Genomic DNA, 25,689 nt, shown 5'->3' with positions numbered 1-25,689 from the left:
ACATCCAGCCTCATGGGCTGAACAACTACTGGAGTCTTCAACGTTCCATTGGTAGACAGCCATTGTTGGACTGGCTGGACCATGGCTTGGGAGACATTCTAATAAATCCACTTTCTACACACATGGAGAGATTGAGTTTTACCAGTTCTGCTCATGAAGACAACCTTAAATTATGCAACCTTTTTTTTTTCACTTGCCCACTGAAGAAGATGTGCTGGTGAACAATAGTTCTCATAAAGACATTCTTCCTAGCTCCATTATTCTCTAACTATTCAACTTACTTTGAAGACTACTCTTTTTATAATTATTCATTTGTCAAGACTTTGCCCTGAATTCCGGAAGAAAACTTCGACAGCAATGGAGCCATCATTCAGCCTTCTGGTGGGAGACAAATCTATCATTCTGTGTTTTTATCTGGTGCCTGCATTTCTCCCCTTGTTCTCTGAAGTGCCTGTGACTAACAGGTAAAAGGACCTTCAGTTCACCTCACCTCAGCGTGAAGCCACCGAACAAACATCTCCTTTTGTGTCCTTAAATCTCTCTTTAAAACTGTGAATATTCTGGGCACCCTTCACCTGTGGGACAGGGAATCACTCCACTCCACATTGAGGAAATGGCTGTGCAAATTAGTCACGTAGTGTTCTGGAGGAAGAAGGGGAAGTGCCTATGGAGTGCAGGAAGACCACAGGGTCAGCTGTAGGAGCCAGAGCATGTGCTATTGAAATGCATATCTCTGCAGCCTGGAAAAGGTCTGGGTCTGGGGTGGAAGGCAGGGTCAGAAACCATTGTGCTGTGTCTTTAAGCACACTGTAACCCTAAGGGAGGTGCTCCTGTCACTCAGGCCTCACTAGCCAATCAGGGCCTCCAAGCCAAACTGCCAGTCAGAGTGGTGCAGGGCCCTTCCGGGAGTCGGAGGGCTTGGCTTTGCAGAGGAGCTGATGCCAGTGCCTTTGTGTGCTGTGCTGTGAGTGCTGCTGTGCGAATCTGTGAGAGTGCAATGGGCGAACTGGGAAGCCACGACATGGTGAGTGAGGAGCTGTTGTCCGCAGATGAGGATGAGCAGATGGGGAGGTGCAGGAGGCAGTTTGGCGGGTCCTCCTTGGGGCTGTGTAGGAATCTGCAGCCAGATTCCCTGTCCTTTGCATTCCCACATGGTCCCTGCAACTCCCTGGATGCACAGGCCTCAGAATAACTTTGATCTGTGGGCTGCGTCTTTTCAGAGCATTGGGAGCAGGGAGCTGTGTGTAGAAACACATTTGTAGTCAATAACACCATGCTTTTGGTGCATCCATGGCAGGCAGGGTGCCAAACTTGGAGAGGCCTGCTTTCTCCAGTATCTTCTAGACATTCAGCACTTTGAATTTAACCTTTACCTGTAAGATCATTTACAGCTAATTTTGTGGAGGTTGTAAAAGGCATCTCTTGTGTTGGGTAGCACTCTACTACTTAGCTGTGATGAAGAGAAGAATTGGTGATATAAATGTTTTGCAAATCTTGGTAGATAGTTTCACAATGTAGCTAAGGGAGGACTGCCTCTACAATACTCCAAAGATGAGTCTGTGCTAACCAGGCCTGGTAGCGATAAGGATGTTAGGCTACATATTTTTTTGACCAGAATTGTCCAGACATTTGGCTCCAAACAGTCAAAAAGGAGACACCCCTGACTGACTACCAGGCACTAGGCCCATTCCTGTATCAAAGAACAGGCCTCTAACTAGCTGCTCAAGGAGGCATTACAGGGTCACAACCTCCCTTAAGGCCTGGTGTGCCTTCAAGTTCCAGTTTTCTCGAGAAAAGCATAGTTCTGAGAGATGAGCAGTATGACACCAGGTGACAACTATTGGAAAAGTAAAACACTGTTGTGTTTTACTTAGGTCCTCAGGCAGGGAGGAAGAATATTCTTGGGAGAGCTAGTAACAGCCTGGAGTCTAGGCCTTGGGAGCTTGGCCTAAGGCCTTGATATATTGAGAATGAAACAGAGCTCCTTCTCTAAAACCAGGACTATAGAGCTGGTAGTGGTCTGGGGCCAGGGCCTTTGTGGAGGGGTTGCTTCAGATCCTGAGAACCCAACTCTTCCCACCACATGGAGCTGTGGTTGTCAGTTCCAGGACCACTGTAGGCTGAGTCAGCAATGTCCTTAAGACACTGTGTCCCCTTGTGCAGTATTATTTGATTAGACTCCTCCTGAATTTGTCCCCTTGTGTGACAGTTTCTGCTGACTTCATAGAAGTTCCCCACTTCCTTCCATTTCCCGCTGGAAGTGTATACATGATGTTGCTGTTCTCATGAAGCTTTCTTGGCATGAGACATAGCTTGTGCAAGACCTCCCCACCCCAGCTTTTATCTTTTCTACCTTCTACTTTTCCTGTCTTTCTCATTCCCTGGCACTTTCACCTCAGGACCCTGTCACTGAAGAATGACCTGCTGTATCAGGTCACTGGTGTTCTTCAGAAGTAATTCTGATAATATCTTTGCTGTGTAAGTCTCCATCTGCCTAAGTGTTCAGACTTGCAGTCTCCTGTCCCTGTGTAAGTTGTTCAAAGTGTAGCCTGGGGCATGAACCTAAAAGAACCCTAAGGATGACAGCATAAGTGGAATGCAGACTGTCCAGGTTGGCTCCTCTGTGAGCATTAGACAGAGATAGAAGCATGCTATCATTAAAGAGACTTTTCTATATTAATCTCCTAAGTGTGTGGAGTGATTTCTCCCCGGGAAGACAAAGTATTTCCAGAGCAGCTGTATTTCCAGCCTTTAGCAAAATGTTTCTGAGACAAGCGGTCTTCTATTGACTCAGGTGGCCTTGAATTCAGACTGTTGCACTCCAGGGCAATGACCTTGTTGTCCTATATTACACTTCCAAAAATTCTTAAATTAAAAGACTACCACCTCAAAGTTTTAAAATTATCCATTTGAGTCATGTAGTAGACTGTCTATGGCAGTTACAGGAAAAGGATTTTCATGTGCTTCATGGCTTCTGTCTTCAGACCAGTTTAGGAGGAATAGTTTATTGTGTACACTGCAGGGGGAAACAGGGTAGGCAGTCAGGTGCTGGAGTCACCATTATGAAAAAGGACCTGATTGTGGCAGGAGGAATTAATTTGCAATTTTCCAGAATGTATTGTTTCATGTCATATGAATAAAGACAGACCAGATGGTGGGTGTAAAATTTGAGAAAGTTACCTTGAGGTAGTGAATATTGAATTTGCGTTAGGAGACTCTCCTGTGCAGATACATTCAGTCCTGATTCACATAGTTTAAGTCAGCTGAGAACTTTGAGAAACAGGCCACTGTTTGTAACTGTGTTTGTCAGGTTACAGATCTCAGCAGCCAACATGTACTTACAGGCAAGATCAATCAGTCTCTTATTAATAGTCTTCCCTCTACTTGGGAAGGACCTACCCTTTTTCAAAGTCAATAGAGCTATGTCATTTAATCTTGAAAATATATTATTTTTATTATTTTAAATGCCACTTATTGGTATCATTTTTAACATTTTTATGTGCATTATTGATCTTATCTCTGTTTCTGTTCTCCAATGTTTCTTGATCATTAAGAATGTCATCCCTTTTTTCTCAAGTGCTATTGATTTATTTATTTCTGCTTAGAGCAATATGTCCTGTAGCCCAGGCTTGCCTGGAGCTATGAAGTTGAGAAATACTCCGAATACCTAATCCTGCCTCTGCTGCCCAGGGCTGGGAAGGCAGTCCTGCAACTTCTTCCAGGCTGGGCCTTGACTGGTCAGTGAGAAGGATAAGAGGCCAGGGAATGAGTGTCCCCCAATCTCTCTGACTTACTGGAGAGTTATAAATGAAGAAGGACCTGTGCAAGAGTTGAGTTCCCTGACCAACTTTGAGGCTGATGAACTCACAGCACAGAGAAGGAATGCAGGAAGGAGGGTGAGAGCTTTCCTGCTTTGGCAGTATTGATTTTAGCAATATGGAGCCAGGTAATCAATTTTAGGCATCAATAAATGTCCTGACTGGCCATTTCTTGACTTCCAGAGATGATAGCAATCAAGAATCTGGGCAAAGGACTGAGCTTATCATGTAACTAAATTCCTGCAGTTACACTAGTTCACCCAACATAGAGGAAGGATCTTTGTAAAATGTTGTGGCCCTGCCTCACAGGACTGTTATTTTCCTGGTATAAGATGTACAGGCTAAAGTGAAAAATGTGAGTCATCCTTGGAGTGCTCTCATATAAGTCCCTAGCCTCGGGAGCATAAGGCCCAGAAGCCTGTTTGAACTTTTCAAAATAACTATTTGAGAGAAAAACTCCATCACACCCAGAGTCTCCTTGTTGCCTCCAAGCCATACATTGACCCTTCATTGTTTTCTTATTCATGGCTTCTTTTTTGCTTTATCAATGGTCACTGTTTGAATGTGTCCTGTTTGGCTGTAGGACTTCCCAACTAAGTAGCAAAGGGTTGGCTGCACTGGACACTGAGTGTGTAATGGAATGTGCACATAAAGGACCCTGGGCCTTGGAGGAGGAATGAGAAGTGCTCTGGGAGAGTGGAGGAATGTCTACTAAAATACAGACTTTGCAGACTGGGGCTCTGTTTCCTGGGCTGGAAGTGTAGAGCTTGAAACACTTGTGGTGCCTGAGTCGTTTGAGCTCTGCTCATCCATTCTGAGGCCCAGCTGGGTGGCCATAGCTAATGAGGGTCTCTGATAAGGCTTGGCAATAGCAGTACTAGTTTGCAGGTTCTTTCCAGGATTCTTTGCTTCTGCTGTAGGGAGTTGTAAGGAAGATCACAAGCAATACCATCATGAGGGTGGGATGTTCAGAGCAGGTCTGCTGTGCTGTCATTTCTGCTGGGACTTGAATGGACCATGAGTCAGTCTGTGGTTCTGTTGGTCCATGTGATGACCTGGGCAGTGGCCCTTTTCCTCGGAGCCTCCCTGTGTGGGATTTCCTGGGGATAAAGTGGCTGTTTAACTTTGGCATTGGAGGATGTGATGCTTGTGATATCACTATCCAGTGTGCACACACAAGCATAGCTTCTGTTGTTTGGTAGGAAAAGAAATTGGAAAAAGTGAAGGTTTGGTTCCTAGAAGTTCTGAATATTGCATTCTTATCTTCTAAATGTTACAAATAATTTAGGAACTGGCAGAAAGAGATGATGTGGATCATCCTTCAGCAATATATGATTAGAATGCTCTTAACATTCTGCTACCACCAGCCACCATGGTGTGATCCAGTGAAGTTCAGTTCCAGGGGACAAAGGGAGTTTCTGATCTGCAGAGATTTCTCAGGTGTCCATGGTGTTGGGCAGGTGGATAGGGCAGATTCCACATCTTGTGCCATGATCCATGTGTCAGGAAGCAGACTTTAAATTATTTTTCTGTGTTGTTTTGGGATTGGGCATCAGTAGGGCTGTGTTTACCTGAAACCACAAGGAGCCATAGCAGGAGATCACCTCCATTTACAGAAAGCATTAGAGCATGGGCTTCTGTCTTTGGAAGAAATACCGGTAGCTGGAGGTCAGAAACGACAACTTGAGGGTTACTTGGAGTTAATATTGTGGAAGTTGTGAAGTCTGTGTTTATTTAATCTATACACTTAGACTCATAGGGAGATGGGTAACATTAGTCAAGATTACACGTTTCCTGGATGAGTTTCCTTGTTTTTTTTTTTTTATTAAAAGTTGACAGCTTTCCTGCCTTTGTTCTTGGCTTTTTCTCTCCATCCCCTCTGTTCCTTGACCAACACTGTACACATTCTTGATTGTTGTAGCTTTGTGGTAAGTATAGAAGTCATATTGTGTCTATCTGTGTACTATTTTTTTATATTCCCATTGGACATTCTGAGTGTTTCCACTGTGAATGTGGCTTTGTAATCAGCTTTTCTGTATAAATTGTTTGGCATTGTCATTGGAGCGTATTCACTTTATGGTGCAAGTATACCATACACAGCATCCTATATTGATGCATCGTGTTCCCAAGGATCATTTATTTACTTCTTTATTTATTTAGGTTTTGATGTTCTTCTTGTTAATCTGTGATGGACTTTTAGTTTATTGGATAAAGAGTATTATGTGTCTGGGCAGGTGGCTCGGCACATATTCTTCTTGGGGTGACCTGAGTTCAGATACCAACACTCAAGTCGGGAGGCTCATAAACTATCTACTATTCAAGATCCAGTTGATCTGACACCCTCTCTTTTTATATGACACTTATAAAAGACATATAGAAGACATCCTCTCATGCACAAACATACACACACAATAGTAATAAACTTGTTTTCAAAAGTGTCATGACTTATAAAGCAATTAAAGGAAAACAAGTGCTTTTGGTGCATACTGATTCTTTAAAAAATTGGTTATCTTGCATTTTATATTAAAACGTTTTGATTTCCTCATTCTGGTGCAGGCTTACAGGCAATCACATACCACAGAAATCAAAATGACGTGCAAGTGATCCAAACAGGCATCTTTTTCTTTACCATAAGAGAATGAGATCCTTTTAGTAGTCAGAACTATTTTCTATAAAATTAAAACATCAGAATGCTTCAAGCGAATCTCTCCAATTCTGGTGGAACACCTTCCTTGCCCAACCAATTTTCTATGATTGGCAAAGGAGAGGACTGAGTGCGTAGGATGAATGGTGGCTAGTGATTTCTTGGAGTTTGATTTTGATTAGAATCTTGTAGTTCTTGTTTAAGGGACCATAATATATATTTGTAGGTCTTTCTTTGTATCTTGTTTTCTTAGTAGTGCCATCTGTGGTGTTGATTTTATTCATTGTAATCAAATTGTATTGTTTATTTTCTGGAAAATGATAGACCTTCACCAATTTTGTATTTATGAAATTTCTTGTTATGAGTTCCTTGAGTTTTTGTTGGTTTGGGAACTTTCTGTGGAGAGTCAGTTTTCGTTTTCTCTTCTTGATCTCAGAGACTTGCCTCTTCCCATTTCCTGGCATATCTATGGTTTTCAGTTGTTGTTATCTTTATGTTTTGGTTTTTGCTGCTTAAGTGATTGATATGATTAACACATGGGCTTTGGATCTTTAAAACTGTCTTGTATATTATTGTCTCCTTTTCCTAATTAGTCTTAGCCCTCAACATGACATAGCCTAGGGTCATCTGAGGGAGCACCAATTGAGGGCATGCCAAATCAGAATATCAGGTTACTGTATCTGAGAGAGATTGTGTCGATTATGATTGATGTGGGAAGACTCTTGCCCTGAGTTGGCAGTGTCTCTAAGTAAGTGGGCCTGGGCTGGATAAGATAACTAGCTGAGCCGGGCGGCAGTGGCTCACGCCTTTAATCCCAGCACTCAGGAGGCAGAGGCAGGCGGATCTCTGTGAGTTCGAGGCCAGCCTAGGCTACAGAGTGAGTTCCAGGACAGGCTCCAAAGCTACACAGTGAAACCCTGTCTTGAAAAACAAACAAAAACAAGATAGCTAGCTGAACGTGAGAAAGTGACTAAGCAAGAGAGAAAGCCAGGAAACCAAGTTTCCCCATGTTTTGCCTTCAGTTCTTAGCTTGAGTTTCTATCCTTAGCTTGCACAAGGGGGGACTGACCTAGGTGTATCAACCAAATAAACCTGTTCATTACCTGGGTGAGTTTTGGTTAGAGAATTTAATGACAACAGCAGAGAAGAAAGTTGGAACAAAAAAATGGTACCTCAAATGTAATTTTGTTGCTGCAAAGGACCTGGGAATGCTGACTTTGGAGGAATATTGGAAATATTAGGACTTTAGATGGCAAAAGCCATAGGAAGCTGTGCACAGAACTTAATCAGCTCTTCTGGTAGGACCTGGAGGATTGGAATGTTGAGATAATGGCAGACAGTGGAGCTCAAGGTCGTAGGATTTTAGTGAGCAACACAGGGAACCATAGAGTTGGCCTGGCCTACCTGTCTTGAAAGACATGCATCATAGGTTTTTCAGGTGAGAGTCCATGGCTCCTGGGGCACAATGCACCTTCCAGTTCCTGGGAGACTGATGCACCCACCCAGGCAGTGAAGCATTCAGGCTGCTTTGTGTTTCTCTATATGATCCATTAGTAGTCAAGGAAGCATAGAAGCTTAATAGGACAATTGGTCTTAAACATTAATCTTGGGCACCATATACAACTTGCAAATGTCCTGTGTCATGGCAACTGCAATTGTAATTATCCTGGAAATTGCCATTATCTTCTGTTTCTGATAAAGGCATAAAAAAATCTGATTGCTGTCAGTAAAATAGTTACAGCCTCATTTTGCTGTGGCCCCACTAACCAAAGCCTAGTTTTATGCCCAAATCATGGGGACCCCCAAAAAACCACCACAGAGACTGAATTCTATATGTAAAAGCAAAGAGCCTTTAATTTCAAGCTTGGAGCTTAGACTCTATCCCAAAGCAGGGGTGAGAGCAAAGAACCCCAAGCATGGGCAGGGTGGGGTTTTTATCATAGCAGAGGTTGGGGTGAGGGGATTTCCAGGGTTTAGGACCCTGATTGGCTGACATTTGTCTAGGGTGCTGGGAATGTTTGGACTATCTGGGTATTTCCCCTTAGATGCAGGCCCTCCCTGGGCCAGCTCACGGCTTCTTCTGGATCTGGGTGTTGCCTGCCAGTAAGCCTGTCACAGAAGCTGTGTCTGGGCCTCCAAGCCTGTCATGGCAGCTGTGTGGTAAAACTGTTTTTGCCCTACCCCTCCCCCAATTTGTATGATATTTTGGCTCCAGATTTTTCTTATTCTCCTCATGTCCCGAGAAAGTGAATAAGTAACGGGCTGATTTCTTAGACAAAATATTGCTTGTGTTTGATGGTTATTATTGATGACTTGTTCAGATCTACAGTGAAGAACAAGTGGGCTTAGAAAGAAATGAAAAGTCTGTTTTGTAGAGAAAAACAGCGGCAGGTAGGTTCATACGACAGTCAAGAGGTGAAAGAGAGGCAGAGATTTTCAAGGAGTTTAACACCATTAAAGAGAAGGCCCTTGCTCTGAATTAGAGACCCAAGACTGTACCCCAAGGCTAAGACTCCATCCAGCTGAACCTTTAATTTATGGAAGGAGTAAACAAAGTGATTCCTAGTCCCAGGAAGCACCTTCATACAGATTCTGCCGCCGCATCTGTGGTCCAAGCTTGGCAGGGTCCATCAGAACTTGGCGGGATCACACATGTTGTACTGATTCTGGAAGCAAGAAAGATGCAACATTTAAAGGTCATGGATCCTCTTCTGTGGTCAGTTCATCACTATTGTACCCATCTATGTTTGACAGACTCAGAGCCTCAGAGAGGAGAGTGTGAGGGTTCATTGCCTAACGTGGTAAAGATGAAGGTGGGTTGAATTTGAGACCACAGGATGTTGAGATACCCAAGCTCTGAGGCATCTGCCATGGAACGCTGTATAAGGGATTGGGAGGAGAGAGAGAGAGAGAGAGAGAGAGAGAGAGAGAGAGAGAGAGAGAGAGGAATTTGCAGGCCTAGAGCCATTTATGCCCGTGGAGAATGAAGCCCCATTTTTCTGAGACAGAGTCACAGGATTTTGCATTTGCCCCATTAAGTTTTAGCCTTTCCTGGGTCCAATCTTCCCTCACTTGTCCACATTCCTCTTTCATTTATTTTTCATTTAATCTTCTCTCATCCCAACTGCAGTGTCCCCTCACTCCACTCCTCTCAGCCCTCCACCTCTCTCCCACCCACCCCCACTTCTTCCATTTTCCCTTTAGAAAAGAGGAGGTCTCTCAGATATCAAGTAGACACGGTATCTTAGTTAGGGTTTCTATTGTTGTGATGAGACACCATGACCAAAAAGCAAGATGGGGAGAAAAGGGTTTATTTGGATTCCACTTCCAGATTGATGTTGACCATTAAAGGAAATCAGGGCAGCAACTCAAACAGGACAGGATCCCGGAAGCAGGAGCGGATGCCAGTGCCGTGGAGGAGTGCTGCTTATTGACTTGCGTCAGATGACTTGCCCAGCTTCCCTTCTTAAGAACCCAGGACTGCCAGCACAGGGATGCCGCCACTCTCAGTGGCCGGACCCTCCTCCATTGATCAGTAATTGAGAAAATGCCTCGCTGATAGATCTTATGGAGGCATTTTGTCAAGTGAGGCTTCCTCCTCCCTGATGTCTCTAGCTTGGTGTCAAGTAGACACACAAAACTAGCCTGTATACGTGCTATAACAAGTTACAATAAGACTAGGCACAAACCATCATATCAAGGCTGAATAAGGCAACCCAGTGTAAGGACAAGGGTACCAAGAGCAGATAAATGAGGCAGACACCCCTCTACACACACTCCTACTTTTAGGAGTTCTACAAAAACAAGGTATGTACTCACAACACATATGCAGAGGACCAAGCACCCTACAGGATCCATGATTGCTGCTTCAGTCTGTGTGAGTACCTAGGACACCTGGTTATTTGATTCTGTGGGCTGTGTTCTCCCTACATCCCTCTAGATGCCACCCACAATTCTTCCTCACTCTTATCTGCAGGGTTTCCTGATGTTTGGCTGTGGGTCTCTGCATCTGCTCCCATCAGTTTCTGGATTAAGCTTGTCTGAATACAATTGGGCTAAGTACCATTCTAAGAGTATAGCAGAATATCATTAGGAATCCTTTCATTGATTTTTTTTTTTTAAGTCTTGTTTGGTTCTATTCTAGATCTCTGGACTATTGAGCTTCAGGTTCTTGGACATCCAATCAGTGTTTGGCTTGGGCTCTTTCACATGGAATGGGTCCAAAGTTAGACCAGTCTTTGGTTGTCCACTCCTACAAGTTTTGAGTCACCAATAATGCAGCATCTTGCAAGTAGGACTAATTGTAGGTTGAAGGTTTCGTGGCTGGGTTGGTGTCCTAGTCCCAATACTGAAAGCCTTGCCTGGTTAGAGAAAGCTGTTCAGGCTCCTCATCCCCCATTCCTAGGAGTCCTCTATAGGGTCATTTTCATAGCATCCAAGTTGTACCCAAAGAGCTAGGTGTACTGCCTCTTTTAGAGTTAGAAAGGAAAGTGGTTCTGCCAATGAGAGCTATATAACTGAGGCTGCAGAGACTGAGGGCATTTTATCACATCCATTGAGCCATTCACCCATTTGCAGGGGTTGATATGGAAGATTTAAAAACAAAAACTCAACATGTGTGGACTAATGGCAACTAAACTTGGCTGCTTGTCAGGATTCCAAGAAGAGCTCACTGCAGCTTGCTCAGCGCCATCTGAGTTACTCTGAGACATAGCAGTTAGGAGATGGAGCCTAGAAAATGGGATTTTAAGTAAAACTTGTTTAATGTAGGTATTTGTAGTCTGCAGCTCTAGAGAGTTTCACTAGAGGAGGAACTCTCAGCTTGGCATCATGTGGAATCTTCACACTAGATGGGTTATTTACTCCTATAGGTATCCTGTATTTTTTAAATTTTAAGGACTTCCCTGTCACTTTCCTATACCAATGTATGGTGTTATAATTTGTATGCATCTTAAATTGACAAGTTTGTCCTGTGGCGAAGGCATCTAGCTAATGTTTAGCACTTAAGAAGTTTCAAGCTGCTGTTAGCAACTGCATAGACAAGTGGATATAGTGAATTTGGGTAAATGTAGCCGCTGTTCCTTTAGAAAAAATTATTTTAAGCACTAAAATCTTCCTAATTAATGAAGTTGACCTAGGATGGTTCAAGTTAGTTCTTGTATGTTTGAAAAACAATCACACAAGACAGTATATTTACACTGACTTTAGGTACCAGCAATTATTTTATAGTTTATTTACATGTATTTGTGAGAACTTGAGATGACTCATCAGGTCAAAGCATGTTGTTGTACAAGCACAATAAGCTTGTTCCTGGGAACCCATGGTAGGAAGAGCCAAGTCCTGTAAGTTTTCCATTGGCCAGCACACATGATGTATAGCATATACCTGCACTCACACATCAAAAAGACATACACATCACACACACACACATACACACACACATACACACACACATACATCTCTCTCTCACATACACACATGTGCAAATACACAACATACACACAAATGCACACATTTCACACACAAACACCAACATGCACACAAACACAAATGCAAACATAAAGACACACATCATACAAACACATACACATAACACATACCCAGACACACACACCACACACACAAATACACACACAAACACATACATCCACAAAGAAATGTTCAAAAACAGTATTAGTATTTAAAGAACACTTAGGATATATGTGGTGAATAAATTTACACAGGACTGAATTTTTTGTTCAATTTGTTATTCTTTATTTGTATGACATAACCTCATGTTCTGAAAAGTTCTGACCTCATAGAACTAGTCTGTTCTGGTAGCCATATAGAAATATTTGCAAAGTGTGATACTTGGAATACTTTAGCTACTATGAGAAGAGGATGCATAAAATATTTTTGCATTTATTAGTGGTTTAGAAGAATCATTTTGAATCTTCATCAACATAAAAGGCTGTGCCTGTTGGAGACACTCAAATTATAAAGACCCTTGAGGGTTAAATAATAAAGAACTTTAAAATTTTGATGTAATGATATAAGACTTTGTTTTGGTTTTTTTGACACATTCTTTTTATGTATCCCTGGCTGTCCTGGAACTTGCTGTGTAGACCAGGCTGGCTTTGAACTCACAGGCATCCTCCTGCCTCTGATTCCCAAGTACTGGGAATGAAGGCTTACACCAGCATGCCTGACCTTGGTTTTTAGGTTCTTTGAAACAGTTTCAATATGTATCCTTGGTGGGCCTGGAGTTGCTGAGTAGAGCAGGTTGGCTACAAGCTCAGAGATCTGCTTGTCTCTACTCTGGAGCCCTGGGAATAAAGTGTGTGCCACCACATATGGCTAAGATCTTTCTTATATGACCACTAAATGCCAGTGTTGGTTTTGCTTTGCAGAAGTAGAATAACATATGTGGCCAAAAAATTTCAGGCCAGACTTAACTTGTTTTGCAAAGTGGTCTTTAGTAGTCCAGCGTGGCCTTGAATTCTAAATTCACCTGAGGATGGCCTTGTCTTGATGCTCTTACCCCCACACAAGCCACTGTCCAGCCTATGATTAAACAAGTAAAATGTGAAAATGTTGCTCCTTTGTTCATCCTGCAGGGTTTGATTCAGAGTGGAGGAATAATCTTGTTTGTCATGCAGACCTGTGTGCTTTCTGTTTACTTTTTGCCCGTTTTAGCCCAAGTCTATACAAATTAGTTCTAAATCATGATTATCACTCAGCTTTCCTTCTGAAAAATTTATTTGCTTTTACAATTATGATTTTTTTGCATATCTTAGATTCTCCATTATTCTAGATAATTTTCATGTTTTGTGTGAATCCCAGGCAGGCATCATGCCAGGCAGGAGTTCTACCACTGAGCTGCTTCCTTCCTTAGAAATAGTTGTCTGAGGTTTGAAAATATTTTTTCTTTGGTGTGATTTCAGTAAATAGATCAATCCTATTGCTTAACTTTTTTTATATTAATTTTTACTTCTTCTGTGGCTTTTCTTGCAGTAGGGTAATTATGCTGTTAGATGACTTCATTTCTTCATTTTTAAGGCTTTTTTGTTTTATGTATCCTATCTTTGAATAAAGACTTAGGCTTTTCTTGTGGAAAGTATTGAGACTGAGTGTAAGGAAGCGTCTTTCTTTTTTGTCACAAAGCCTAAAAAATATTTTAGCTTTACCCTGTTTTTAAAATTTTAATTATTGAATTAATTGATATATTTGAGCTAATTTGCTGGGTAGCTTTTCTGGAATTCATCTATGTAAACCAGACTAGTCTCACATTTGGGATAATCCTGCTGCATTCCAAGAGCTGGGATTACAGGTGTGTGCCCAGTAAAATATAATTTTTCTTGCAGTTATTTTCTCCCCTAATATATGTCTAAATTAATGATTGTGTATTGCAGCAAATGTGAAATTTGCTAACAAATGTAGCTCATTGGGATGGACATTTCCCCTTCTTCAGTTGAAAGTTAGGATTTTTGATTGCAGATTACTTAAATGCAAGATACATTTTCAGTCCTATGGAAGTATGGAGACATGTGTGTTTATGTTAAAGGAAGCTATTACTACTTTTCTGTAACAGTAACAATATACTAGGAAGGTCCAGTCAAATATAAATAAGGAATAAAGTTTCCTGCAGTCCCAGTCTGTGTTCTTTTATGCCCCTGAGAACAGGTTGTGTTCCTTGTAGGGAAAGCTGTTTTCTGGGTTTAAGAGTCAGGTTATTTTATCACTTTCAAATGAGACTAGTCTACCATCCTGTTTGCTAACAGACATATCCAAGGATCAGTTGTTAACTGCAATCTGCTCCAAACAACCAGGAGCTCTGGACTTGCTAAAGGCTGATGTATACTAGCCTAACCAATGTGTTTGTTCCATATTAATACAGCTGGGTCATATAACCACATGCTTCTGACAGATGCCCCATTGCCTAAATTCCCTCCTTTGACTAGCCTTTCAGTCTTGTTGGGTCCTGACCATCTATGCCCCATTTCAACTTAAAGTGTCTATAGGCGTGAGTACATTGTCCCTTCCCCCAAAACAGGCTAAAAGGGGTAAGTCAAAGAGAAACTCCCTGGTATAGGGGACAAAATGTCTACCTTATTTGCCCATTGACATACTAGGAAACTGGACCTGCAGCTGTCAATTCATAGATTGTTAACTAAAATGGTTCTGCAATAAGATAAGACACTTGACTTTCTTTATGTAGAACCAAAGACGTATTATATGGCCTTAAGAAATTATTATTTCTACACAAATCATTCAGGATTATGATCTGGCTATACTCAAAGATCAGAACTACAGGACCTTAAAAATGACAGTAGGTGCAGATGTCACTGCCCTAGAACAATCTGTTATACATTTAGAGGAATTGTTATCCTCTCTCTAGCTTAAATAGTTTTCTAGGATAGAAGGGGCCTTGACCTAAGATTTGTTCAATTGGTTACTCTGGTTATCATTTCTTCAACAAGGGGCCTATGCAAGGTCTTAGGTGAACACTTCTGTTTTTATGTACTGCTCAGGGGTCATGAGAAACTCCATGACAGAGAAAAACAGTGGCAACAAGGAAACCACCCTGGTACCTGCCTTACCAGCCCTTTAATAATCTTGCTTCTTTTGAACCTTTTTATAGGGGTAGCCTAGGACCACCTGCATCTCAGATGTTTGCATTAAGATTCACAATAATGACAAAACTGCAACTATGAAATAACAGCAAGCCTCAAATATTTTGGGTTGGTATGAACTTTTTGTATAATGGTAGAAATGTAAACTATATTTGATTCAACTCTGGTTTATAATATACTCTATATGATAATAGAATTTAAATATTATAAAGATCTATTCAGATTAACAAAAGCTAACTCAGAGATTTACACCTATGTCTTTGCCAAGTATTCAACACCAAGCTTCTGGAGAATTTAAATAAATGATGGCCTAGGTTTGCTTAATAACATATTTGATAAGTAAGATACATATTTTATAATGGAATTTCTGGTTCCCTGAGATGAGAGGGTTCCTTTCCCAGTGTTGGGCCAGACCCCAACTCACAAACCCCTTTTCTTGGTCTTATGAAAGCTGCTAACATATTGAAGATTGTTAGGAAACATAAGCTGATAGTCTTTCATATCTAATAGACAGTCCTTAAATGCTCAGAGATCTGCAGAATATGGCATTTAAAATGTTTAATTAAAAAGCTTTTTATGATAGAGAGACATGCTGGCTCCTGGCAGCACCTTTATTTCTTCCAAAGAAGATGGATGGGCACAGAAGAACCTCCACCCAGAACTTGCTCCAGAGTGGAAGCAACAGCCACTGAAAAAAAACCTGCCTATTAACTGGGTGGTAGTGGCACACGCCTTTAATCCCAGCACTCAGGAGGCAAAGTCGGGTGGATCTCTGTGAGTTCAAGGCCTACCTGGTCTACAAAGTGAGTTCAAGGACAGTCTCCAAAGCTACACAGAAAAACCCTGTCATGAAAAACAAAACAAAAAACAAAAACAAGACAAAAAAAACTGCCCATTACCTCAACTACTGCCTTTCACCTCGACTGCTACCAGGGCCTCTTCAGACCATGGACAACAGGACTCTGGGGAATCCATTGCTTCACTTTTGCCTAGACAAGGTAGGTTGGTCTGCCCCACAAGCTCCTACACCATGACTGGCAGATCTTCTGAGGCCTGGCAGGCCTAGGTCTGGCAGCTGAAAACTGATGTTGCTGCCCTGAGACCTCTGCCCTCAATGACCATGGAGGACCCTGGGGTTCTGTCTCCATAGTCAGCAGTTAGTCTCCATCACAGTCAGTCACTAACTCGGGTAAAATGCATCCTTCTCAGATCTCTGGTGTCACTGGACAGTTCAACAGCAGCAACCAGGACTCCAGCTGCCTTCTCAGCCCTCTGTGTAAAATCCATGGGCCTCACTCTCTTAGAGCTGGGACTAAGTCTAGACACAGTGCACCTTGCTACCAGACTCAAAAAAGGGATAAACTCACTTTGTAATGAGTATCTTTAGTATCTCCTGGTGAATTAAATTTAAAAAGGTGCTATGAGATATCTACCGTGGAGAGCTGCATACAGGGGATGGAAGTGGGAAAGGAGAGACAGGTATGGAAATTTTCAGGGATAGGTTCTCGGTGCCCTTTCAGAAAGAAGCCCCACCTGTTTGAGACAGAGCTACAGGGTTTGTTGTTTTGCCCTGCTAAGTTTTAGTCTTGCCTTGGTCCAGTCTTCCTTCACTGTGTCCACATTCCTTTCTTCTTTTTTCAAAATTTAATCTTCTCTCATTCAATACATTGTGACTGCAGTTTCCTCTTCTTACACTCCTCCCAGTTCTCTCACTGTTCCCCTCATCACCAGATCCATTCCTTCTCTATTTCCCTTCAGACTAGAGCAGATATCCCAGGGATATGAACAAAACCCTGCATAACAAATTACAATAAGACTAGGCACCAACCCTCATATCAAGGCTGGACAAAGCTACCTAGTAGGAGAAAAAGGGTTCCCAAGAGCAGGCAAAAGAGTCAGAGACACCCCCATCCTACTGTTAGAAGACCCACAAAAACACCAAGCTACAACAACACAACCTATATGCAGAGAGTCTGGTGCAGACCCCTGCAGGCTCTGTGATTGCTGTTTTAGTCTCTATGAGCTCCTATGAGCCCTTCTTAGTTGATTCTGTGGACTGTGTTGTCCTGTGTCTTTCTTTAAGTTAAATTTTATTTAAATTAACTTTAAATTTTCAAATATCTTTTTTTTTTCAAATATCTTCTGGGCCTTTGAGCTGAGCTTCTTCTCCTTCTATTCCTATTATTCTTAGGTTTGTTCTTTTCACAGTGTCCCAGATTGCCTGGATGTTTAAGTTTCAGAAAATTTTTAGATTTAACATTTTCTTTGGTTAATATATCCATTTCTTTTATCATATCTTCAAAGCCTAAAATTTTCTGCTCCATGTCTGGTATTCTTTTGGTGAAGCTTACCTCTGTAGGTCTTGCTTGATTATGTAGATTTTCTTTTCCATAATTCCTTCTGTTTGCATTTTTTAAATTGTTTATCTTTACATTTTCTGGTCTTGAACAGATTTATTCATTTCTTTCACGTGTTTTTTTTTGGGGGGGGGCTTTCTTTAAGGGATTTATTCATTTTCTCCAATATTTCATTTTTCCTTTCCCTGATTTCTTTAAGTGATTCATTCACTTCCTTTTTAAGGACTTCTCTTATCTTTATAAAGTTGGTCAGAAGGTCTCTTAATTGTGATTCAACTGTGTTGCAAAATTCTGGACTTGCTGTAGTAGGATAGCTGGAATCTGATAGTGACACTGGTGTGGCTGTTGTTGATTGTGTTCTTATTCTGGTGTCCACATATCTTGTTTTGAAGTGATTGTGGGTCTAGGTGCCAATTTCTCAGTTTGTCTTTCTTGGATGAGTGTTTTGTTCCCTGATTTCTATTTGCTCTCTGGTCTTCTGCTCTGTGTGGCTCTCTGGTCTTCTGCTCTGTGTGGCCTGTGGTTGAATATGGCTTCTCACTGCAAGTTGAGGGCTGGAAATCTTGCAGTAGGTGTGGCTTTTCCCAGCAGGGAATATCTGCCCAAGTTTGGGGCTGAAAAAAGGGAAGTGGGGAGAGAGCTTGGGGATAGTGTTGAAGACGCACTGAGAGAGTGGAGGAGATCTGTGGGCAGGTAGCCTACATGGACTTCTGGCAGATGGGTACCCTTTGTTTGAGCAAGAGATCTCTACCCAAGTTGGAGGCTGCAACACAGAGATGAGGAGGGAAGTAGGATTAGGGATCATGTTGGGGGATTACTGAAAGAATGGAGGAGTTAGACAGGTGAGCAGCATACATGGATTTCTGATGGCTGGCATGACCTCTGGTCCAGCTGGGAGTCTTTGCCTTGGTTTGCTTACCTATTCTGGCTGGTATGGCCTGAACTTGAGCAGATGATAGCCATCTGACTAGGGGGAGAAGATAAGGCTTTGGAGGTGACAGCTGTAGGGTTCATGGGGATTGTGTCTGTGGGAATGTAGGAAGAGTGAAAATTTCATGGACCGGTGGCCTGCCTAACTATTCATGGGCTGGTGTGACATGCACCTGAGCAGGGGATGTCTGCCTGAGTTTTGAGCTGAAACACAGCCATATTTCTCTTTTTCTGAATGGGAATATATCCTGTGCCGTTGTATGGTGGAAATCCTTAATTTGTTTCTTGATTTTACAAGATGTGACAGTTAAGAGATTGTCTTGATTGTCAGAAGAGACTTTGGGCATTTGCACTGTTTGGACTATTACAGATTATGAGGATTATTGAAGTTAGACTAACTACATTTTCATTTTTTTCTTTTTTCCTTATATTTATTCTTCTCTCATAAAATACATCCTGATTGCCACTTCCCCTTCCTCTACTCCTTCTAGCCCCCTCTAATCCACATTTCCCCAGATCCACTGGTACTCTCTTTCCCTTCAGAAAAGAGAAGGCATTCCAGGGATAGCAAGCACATCATAACAAGGTGCAATAAGACTAGGCACAAGCTCTCATATCAAGGCTGGACAAGGTAGCCCAATAGGAAGAAAAGGTTCTCAAGAGCAGGCAAAAGTCAGAGACACCTCAACTCCTATAGTTAGAAGTCTCACAAATACCCCAAGCTAAACAACCATAGCATGTATGCAGAGCCTGGCACAAAGCCATGCAGGCTCCATGATTTCCACTTCAGTTTCTCTGAGCCTCTATGAGACCTGCTTAGTTGATTCTGTGGGCCATGTTCTCCTGGTTTGCTCAACCCTTCTGGCTTCTACAATCCTCACCCCATCCTTCCACAGGATTCCTGGAGCTCAAGCTAATGTTTGTATAGGGATCTCTGCATGTGCTCCCGTCAACTGCTGGAAGAAGCCTCTCTGATGGCAATTGGGCTAGGTACCAATATATGACTATATCAGAGTATTAGTTATGAATCATTTTATTAATTTTTTTTCTTAGTGAGTAGTATTTGGTTCTACCTTGGTTCTCTAATCCATCCAAGTTCCAGTTCCTAGCCATCCAGGCAGTGTCAGGCATAGGCTTCTTCTCACAACTTGGGCTTCAAGTTAGATCTGTAGATGTATCCAATCGTCTTATTAAAATAAGAAACACAGAGCCAATGTAAAAGAGAAAGCCGAGAGGTCAGAGCTCAGAGCTAGAATCTTACCTCCTGCAGTGCTCCTAGCTTCCCTGAGAGAGAGCTTCTTCCTGTTTGTCTGTCTTTAAATAGTCTTTCTGTTCTGCCTTCTCATTGGTTGTAAACCCAACCACATGACTACCTCGTCACTGCCTGTAAGTACCGCCCTCCAGGTCTTAAAGGCATATGTCTCCAATACTGGCTGTATCCCTGAACACACAGAAATCTACCTAGCTCTTCTAACCACCACGCTCTTGCTATGGCTCTAATAGCTCTGACCCCAGGGCAACTTTATTTATTAACATACAATTAAAATCATATTTCAGTACAAATAAAATATCACCATATTTCCCCTTTTCTATTTTAATAAAAAGAAAAAAGGCAAAAGATTATAACTAACAAAAGAAAAACTATACACAAAAGTACAATAACTATATACAATACATACAAGTAACAAATACCTAAACGATGTCTAGTCCATTTGTATTTGACAAATCAGAGAAAATAATTCCCTTATCTATCCTATTTTAGTAAGTCCAAAATGTATCTAATTCACTCTTTATCCTAATTAATCTTCAACTATAACTAACTAATCTTCAACTCCCTCAGAGACCCAAGAAGGAAATAATATTAGCTAACAAAAATAAAAACAGGAAGTGCACAAAAGCAACTTCCAAAAATTTTGTGAGTTGACAGAAACAGCCAGCTGCCTGGACAGTCACCTGAGGTTTCTCCGCAGTGTTGGGGCATCATCTTCAGCCTATAGGTTTATTGTATCTGACAGACTCATTTGTGAAGTAGGTTGTACACAAGGTCAACAGTTCAACCTCACATTGGGTGAGAGCAGTCCATGTATCAGAAACACCTGAATTCCACTAGTGTCATGTCATGATTCAGGATTTTAAATTCTGGAAATTGTTGACGGTTTTTGAATTCAGCTGTCCATTCTTCTTGGCTGTGTATATATGGCTTCATCTCAGCATCCCCTTCTTCTCCACATCCCTCTATTAAATGCCAGTCTACTATTGAGAGGCGTGAGCTTTCAGTTGCTGTTCCATTGCACAACAGAAGCCATCGGCCCACTGCCTGTTCAGCTGCCTTCGAAGAAAAGGGCACTGTACCTTTTCCGGATTGTGAAGGCCACTTCAGGGATGGTGCCATATTGTCCTGGCCTCAGAAGATGCCTTTTGATAAAGCCATAACCACACTTGTTTTGGCAGGAATCGGTAGTCCTTTGTTTCGTGTTCTGTCTGTCCATTTTGTCCTGTTGATTCGAGGATACTTTGTTGTCCAGTGGCTAACTTTTGCCACAATGAAAATTAACTCCATATGCAGTTTCTTCAATGCCCATATTTTCTCTGAAGTAGATTGGTACTGCCAGGAGCCGACATGTCTCAAAAAAGAAAAATTTCTAAGTTATTAAAACATTTTAAATGCCATATTCGGTAGATCTCTGAAGGGTTTGAAGATGACCTGTCTAAAATATATCTGCTCAATTTTTAAAACATATCTAATATGACTGCAATTTCTATTGTAATGTCTAACTACTAACTTTCATTTCTTTATATCCTAATAGTTGGTAATAATGTAAAGTATTTAAAACTAGTAATTGTCTTTTTCTTTTCTTTTCTTTCTTTCTTTCTTTCTTTCTTTCTTTCTTTCTTTCTTTCTTTCTTTCTTTCTTTCTTTCTTTTTTTTTAAACAAGAACCTTAAATCTAACCTCCTTTGCTTAGCCTTTTTCCTAACGCTTGACAACAACTTGTAACCAACCCCCCTAAATAATGAAAATTATCCCAGACCCAAAACCTATTAAAAAGACCAAAAAAACCCACCTGCCCCATACCACCTCTTTGGGAATGTGGGCGTCATATTCTTAAAATTGCTTCCTGCTGGGTATGGGAGAATTTATCTTTATCCTGAAAGAAAAATTTTAGGTTAATTGTCAAATTCTAGGAAAGGTAACTATATCCTTCATTATTATCCAGTCTGTGTATAATGCCAAAGTTCAGGGTTTATCTCAAGTCCTTATTCAAGTAGTCTTTGAGACTGGATCATCTCAGCTAGTCATCTCAAAATTGTTCTGAGCACCTTGTAGTTCAAAGCTGATCTGTAGATGATGTTTGTCAGCTTAGTGATATTATTATTGTCCACGTGGAATTGTTGTTGTTGTGGGGCCCCATCTTCTTCCTGGAGACTTCAGTTGATGTTAGGCCTGTCCATGGTTTCCTGCAGAAAACTGATAAGAGACTTGAACACAAAGACATATATATGCAGCTAATTGAAGCCTTTTTTCTAGAATTAGTTAGTACTCTATATGACCATTCATATCTTTTTTTTTTTTTTTTTTTTTTCGAGACAGGGTTTCTCTGTGTAGCTTTGCGCCTTTCCTGGAGCTCACTTGGTAGCCCAGGCTGGCCTCGAACTCACAGAGATCCACCTGGCTCTGCCTCCCGAGTGCTGGGATTAAAGGCGTGTGCCACCAACACCCGGCCTGACCATTCATATCTTAACAAAGTTTAAAATGTATATATATATTAATCTTGTAAATTTTGATATAAAATTTATACTTTAAGAAAAGTTTAAAGAATCAGAATAGAATCAAAGAGTTGAGATTAGTAATAGAATAGTCCCTTAATTAATTTGGCTTTTGTCCTGTTCCATAGCAGAAAATGGCTCTTTTATTCTGGCATGATACAGGGAGTTTGCATTTTCCTTTTAACAACATGCTTGAGTTTAAAGAAGGAGAGAGCCATTCTCCAACTCCAAAGTCAGCTTTAAATTTTAATTGAACTGGGACTATTAGAAGACCAATAGTGTTAAATCTTTAGAGAAAAGCAGAAACAAACATTTAGGAAGACATAAAATTTTTTAGATTATATATATACCCATACGCCGTTTCACTCTGTTTCCTGGGATAGATGATTTGTCCCTTTTCTTCAGTTGTCTCATTTGTCTTGTGTTCTTAAGATTCCTTAACCTTCATTCTCCTAAAAGACAAAAACAAAAACCTTTCCCCAAGACTAATTTTGGGGATGTTCCTTTTTGGCAAGTTATTATCTGATTAAATGAAAAGGCATGTGTTACTGGTACAAGTTAGTTTAAATTGGATGTTCATGCTGGTTGATGAACTATCACCTCCTCTAATTAAGAGGTTTCTCACTGGGAGCCATCACTGGGAGCCTTACAGAAGATGGCTGGTTTGACCTCCATTCTCTTGATTACTAGGAGTCCTCACTAGTGTCACCCTTATAGGTTCCAGGAAGTTTGCACTTTACTGTTTCCATATCCTACACTTAAAGGTCCCCTATTCCAGTCATCTCTCCCTGTATTCACCCACTCTGTCCCTTCCTTACTCACCTGATCCCTCCAGTTCCCATCCCCACCTGCCTCCAGTGTGGCCACAAATTCTACCTCCTCTTCTCAGGAAGATCTATGCATCTCCCCTAGAACCATTCCTGTTACTTAGCCTCTCTGCACTTATGGATTGTACTGTGATTCGCTGTGATTATTGTGATTGTACTTTACTTAACTGCTAATATCCACTTACCTATAAGTGAGTACACACCATGTTTGTCTATGTGCTTCTGGGTTACCTCACTCAGGATGATGAGAACTCAAGAAACTAGGTAACAACAAACCAAGTAATCCATTTATAATGGGGTATACCTCTAGACAGAATTCTCAGTAGAGGAATCTAAAATGACTGAGAAACACTTGAAGAAATGTTGAACGTCCTTATCCATCAGGGATATGCATATCAAAACTATTTTGAGATATCACCTTACACCTGTCAGAATGGTTAAGATCAATAACACAAGTGGCAGATAATGCTGTCAAGGACATGGAGCAAAGGGATTCATTATTGCTGCTGCAAGTGCAAACTTGTATAGCCATGTGGACATCAATATGGAATTGTCAGAAAATTAGGTATCAATCTACCTCAAGACCCAGCTATACCATTCTTGAACATATACCAAAGAGACGCTCCTCCATCCCACCACAAGGACACTTGCTCAGCTATGTTCTTAGTGGCTTTATTCATAACAGCCCGAGACTGCTATGTCTATGAGATATTGTGTTGATTGATGATTGATGTGGAAAGGCTCCTCCACTGAGGGTAGTAATACTCCTAAGAAAGTGGGTCTGGGCTGGAAAAGGGAGCTATCTGAGCATGAGACAGTAACTAGGCAAGAGCAAATGCCAGGAAACAATCTTTGCTCATGGATTTTGCCTTCAGTTGCTAGCTTGAATTTCTATCCCAACCTTCTAAAACAGTGGACTTTAACTTGACAGAATCAGCCAAATAATCCTGTTCTTTACCTAAGAATCTTTTGGTTAATGGATTTAATCACAGCAACAGAGAAGCAAATTAGAACAAAAATGGGATACCAAAAGTGATTTTGTTGCTAGCTCAAACCAGGGAATGTTGTCTTTTGGAAGAATGTAGAAGATATTAAGACTTTAGGTGGCAAAAACCATAGAAACTTGTACACAGAACTTAATTGACTATTCTTGTAGGACCAGGAAGATGGGGATGTTGAGAGTAATGGTAGGAAGTAGACATTGGGATCATAGGATTTCAGTCAAAAATAGATAGACTCCATAAAAAAAATTGAGCTAGAGGTCATTTGTGTAATGTTTTGGCTCTAACATCTTTCTTATTCTGTTTATGCCCTGGACATTTAGTAAGGCAGAATTAAAAATTTCTTAAATGGAATATTGAATTTGTTGGATGGTCATTAGTGATTACTCATTTAGGTCTACAGTGAAAAAAAGAAGACAAGTAATGCAGAAATAAGTGAAAATGAAAAGGTAGTTTCAGTTATCATATCTATATCTTTTTTTTCAGAGTAGATTCAATAATCTACTCTTTTTCCCTATCATATCTGTATCCCCATTTCTTTCTTCCTTCCTTTCTTTTTTTTCAAACTAGAACCCTGAATCTAATCTACTTTGTTCAGCTTCTTTCCTTACCATTACCAATACAACTTGTAACCAACTACCCTAAACAATTACAAATATCCATAACCCATTGAACAACCAAAAATCATTCACCCTACCTCCTGGGAACATGGGTGTCATGTTCTTAAATTTACTTCCTGCTGTCTGAGGGTGATAGCATCTTTAGGGGACCATGAAAAGAAAAATTTGGATTAATTGTCAAGTTCTGGAAGAGGCGGCTGTATCATTTTTTTTGTCCAGTCTATTTGTAATGGGAAAGTGTAGGACTCATCTCAAGTCCTGCCTAGAGTAGTCTGTGAGACTGGATCATCTCAGATAGTCACCTTGAAATTGTCCTGAGAAGTTTGTAGTCCAAAGTCCATCTTTGGGTGGTGTTTGTTAATTTAGTAGAATTATCATAGTCCTGGTGGAATCATAGTAGTGTGGCCCCATCATCTTTTTGGAGATCAGAGATTATATTAGGTCAGATTATTCCTTTTCTTGGTAATTTTTTTGAAGTAGTTCACACTTCTTTGGATGCTTATTTGTCCGAAGGTCTTTAAGTTCCTCAAGATGGTTGTTTTTATTTTCCTGGAAAGACAAAAATAAAACCCTCCCCAACCCTAACTTTGGGGAGTTTCCCTTTTGGCAAGTTATATCTGATCAAATGAAAAGCATTTGTTAGTTTTATAAGTTAATTTAGATTGAATGGTCATGCTGATTGATGAACTACCACCTCTTCTAATCAAAAGGTCTTTCTTGTTCAAATCTAATCTTTATCAGTTTTGATTTCTGGTTTCTCTTGAAATTTTTGCTTTATCTTCTAAAGCTCTTCTATTATCCAGAACTGTATGGTGTAGCTAGAGTTTTCCTGCCTTGCCCACAGTCAAGACAAATCTTTGTCACCCTCCAGTCCCAAAGCCACTCAGACCCAATCAAGTAAACACAGAGACTTATATTGCTTACAAACTGTATGGCCATGGCAGACTTCTTGCTAACTGTTCTTATATCTTAAATTAACCCATTTCTATACATCTATATCTTGCCACGTGGCTCATGGCTTACCGGCATCTTCACATGCGGCTTGTCCTGGCAGCGGCTGGCAGTGACTCTTACTCAGCCTTCTACTTCCCAGAATTCTTTTCCTCCTTGTCT

The 25,689-nt window shown here is 41.0% G+C and overlaps 1 protein-coding gene across 5 annotated transcripts in view; it reads left to right on the top strand.

Moving 5' to 3' along the window:
- Positions 1-916: 916 nt before the first annotated feature.
- Positions 917-25,689, top strand: part of LOC102913738 (uncharacterized) — a 52,477-nt gene continuing 27,704 nt past the window's right edge. For 2 of the 5 annotated variants that reach the window (XM_076572297.1, XM_076572298.1), the window contains exon 1: positions 917-1,024. In XM_076572297.1, the coding sequence (XP_076428412.1) occupies positions 998-1,024 (27 nt within the window). In that variant the 5' untranslated portion in view covers positions 917-997. Of the gene's footprint in view, positions 1,025-5,083; positions 9,276-11,964; positions 16,073-25,689 lie in introns of those variants that run through there. The other 3 variants (XM_076572299.1, XM_076572300.1, XM_076572301.1) reach the window with 2 other exon arrangements.

The sequence above is a fragment of the Peromyscus maniculatus genome, chromosome 5 (genome assembly GCF_049852395.1).
Source record: "Peromyscus maniculatus bairdii isolate BWxNUB_F1_BW_parent chromosome 5, HU_Pman_BW_mat_3.1, whole genome shotgun sequence".
NCBI classification, from domain to species: Eukaryota; Metazoa; Chordata; class Mammalia; order Rodentia; family Cricetidae; genus Peromyscus; species Peromyscus maniculatus.
The sequence above is the reverse complement of the archived record's forward strand: the minus strand, read 5'-3'. Positions and strand labels throughout refer to the sequence as shown.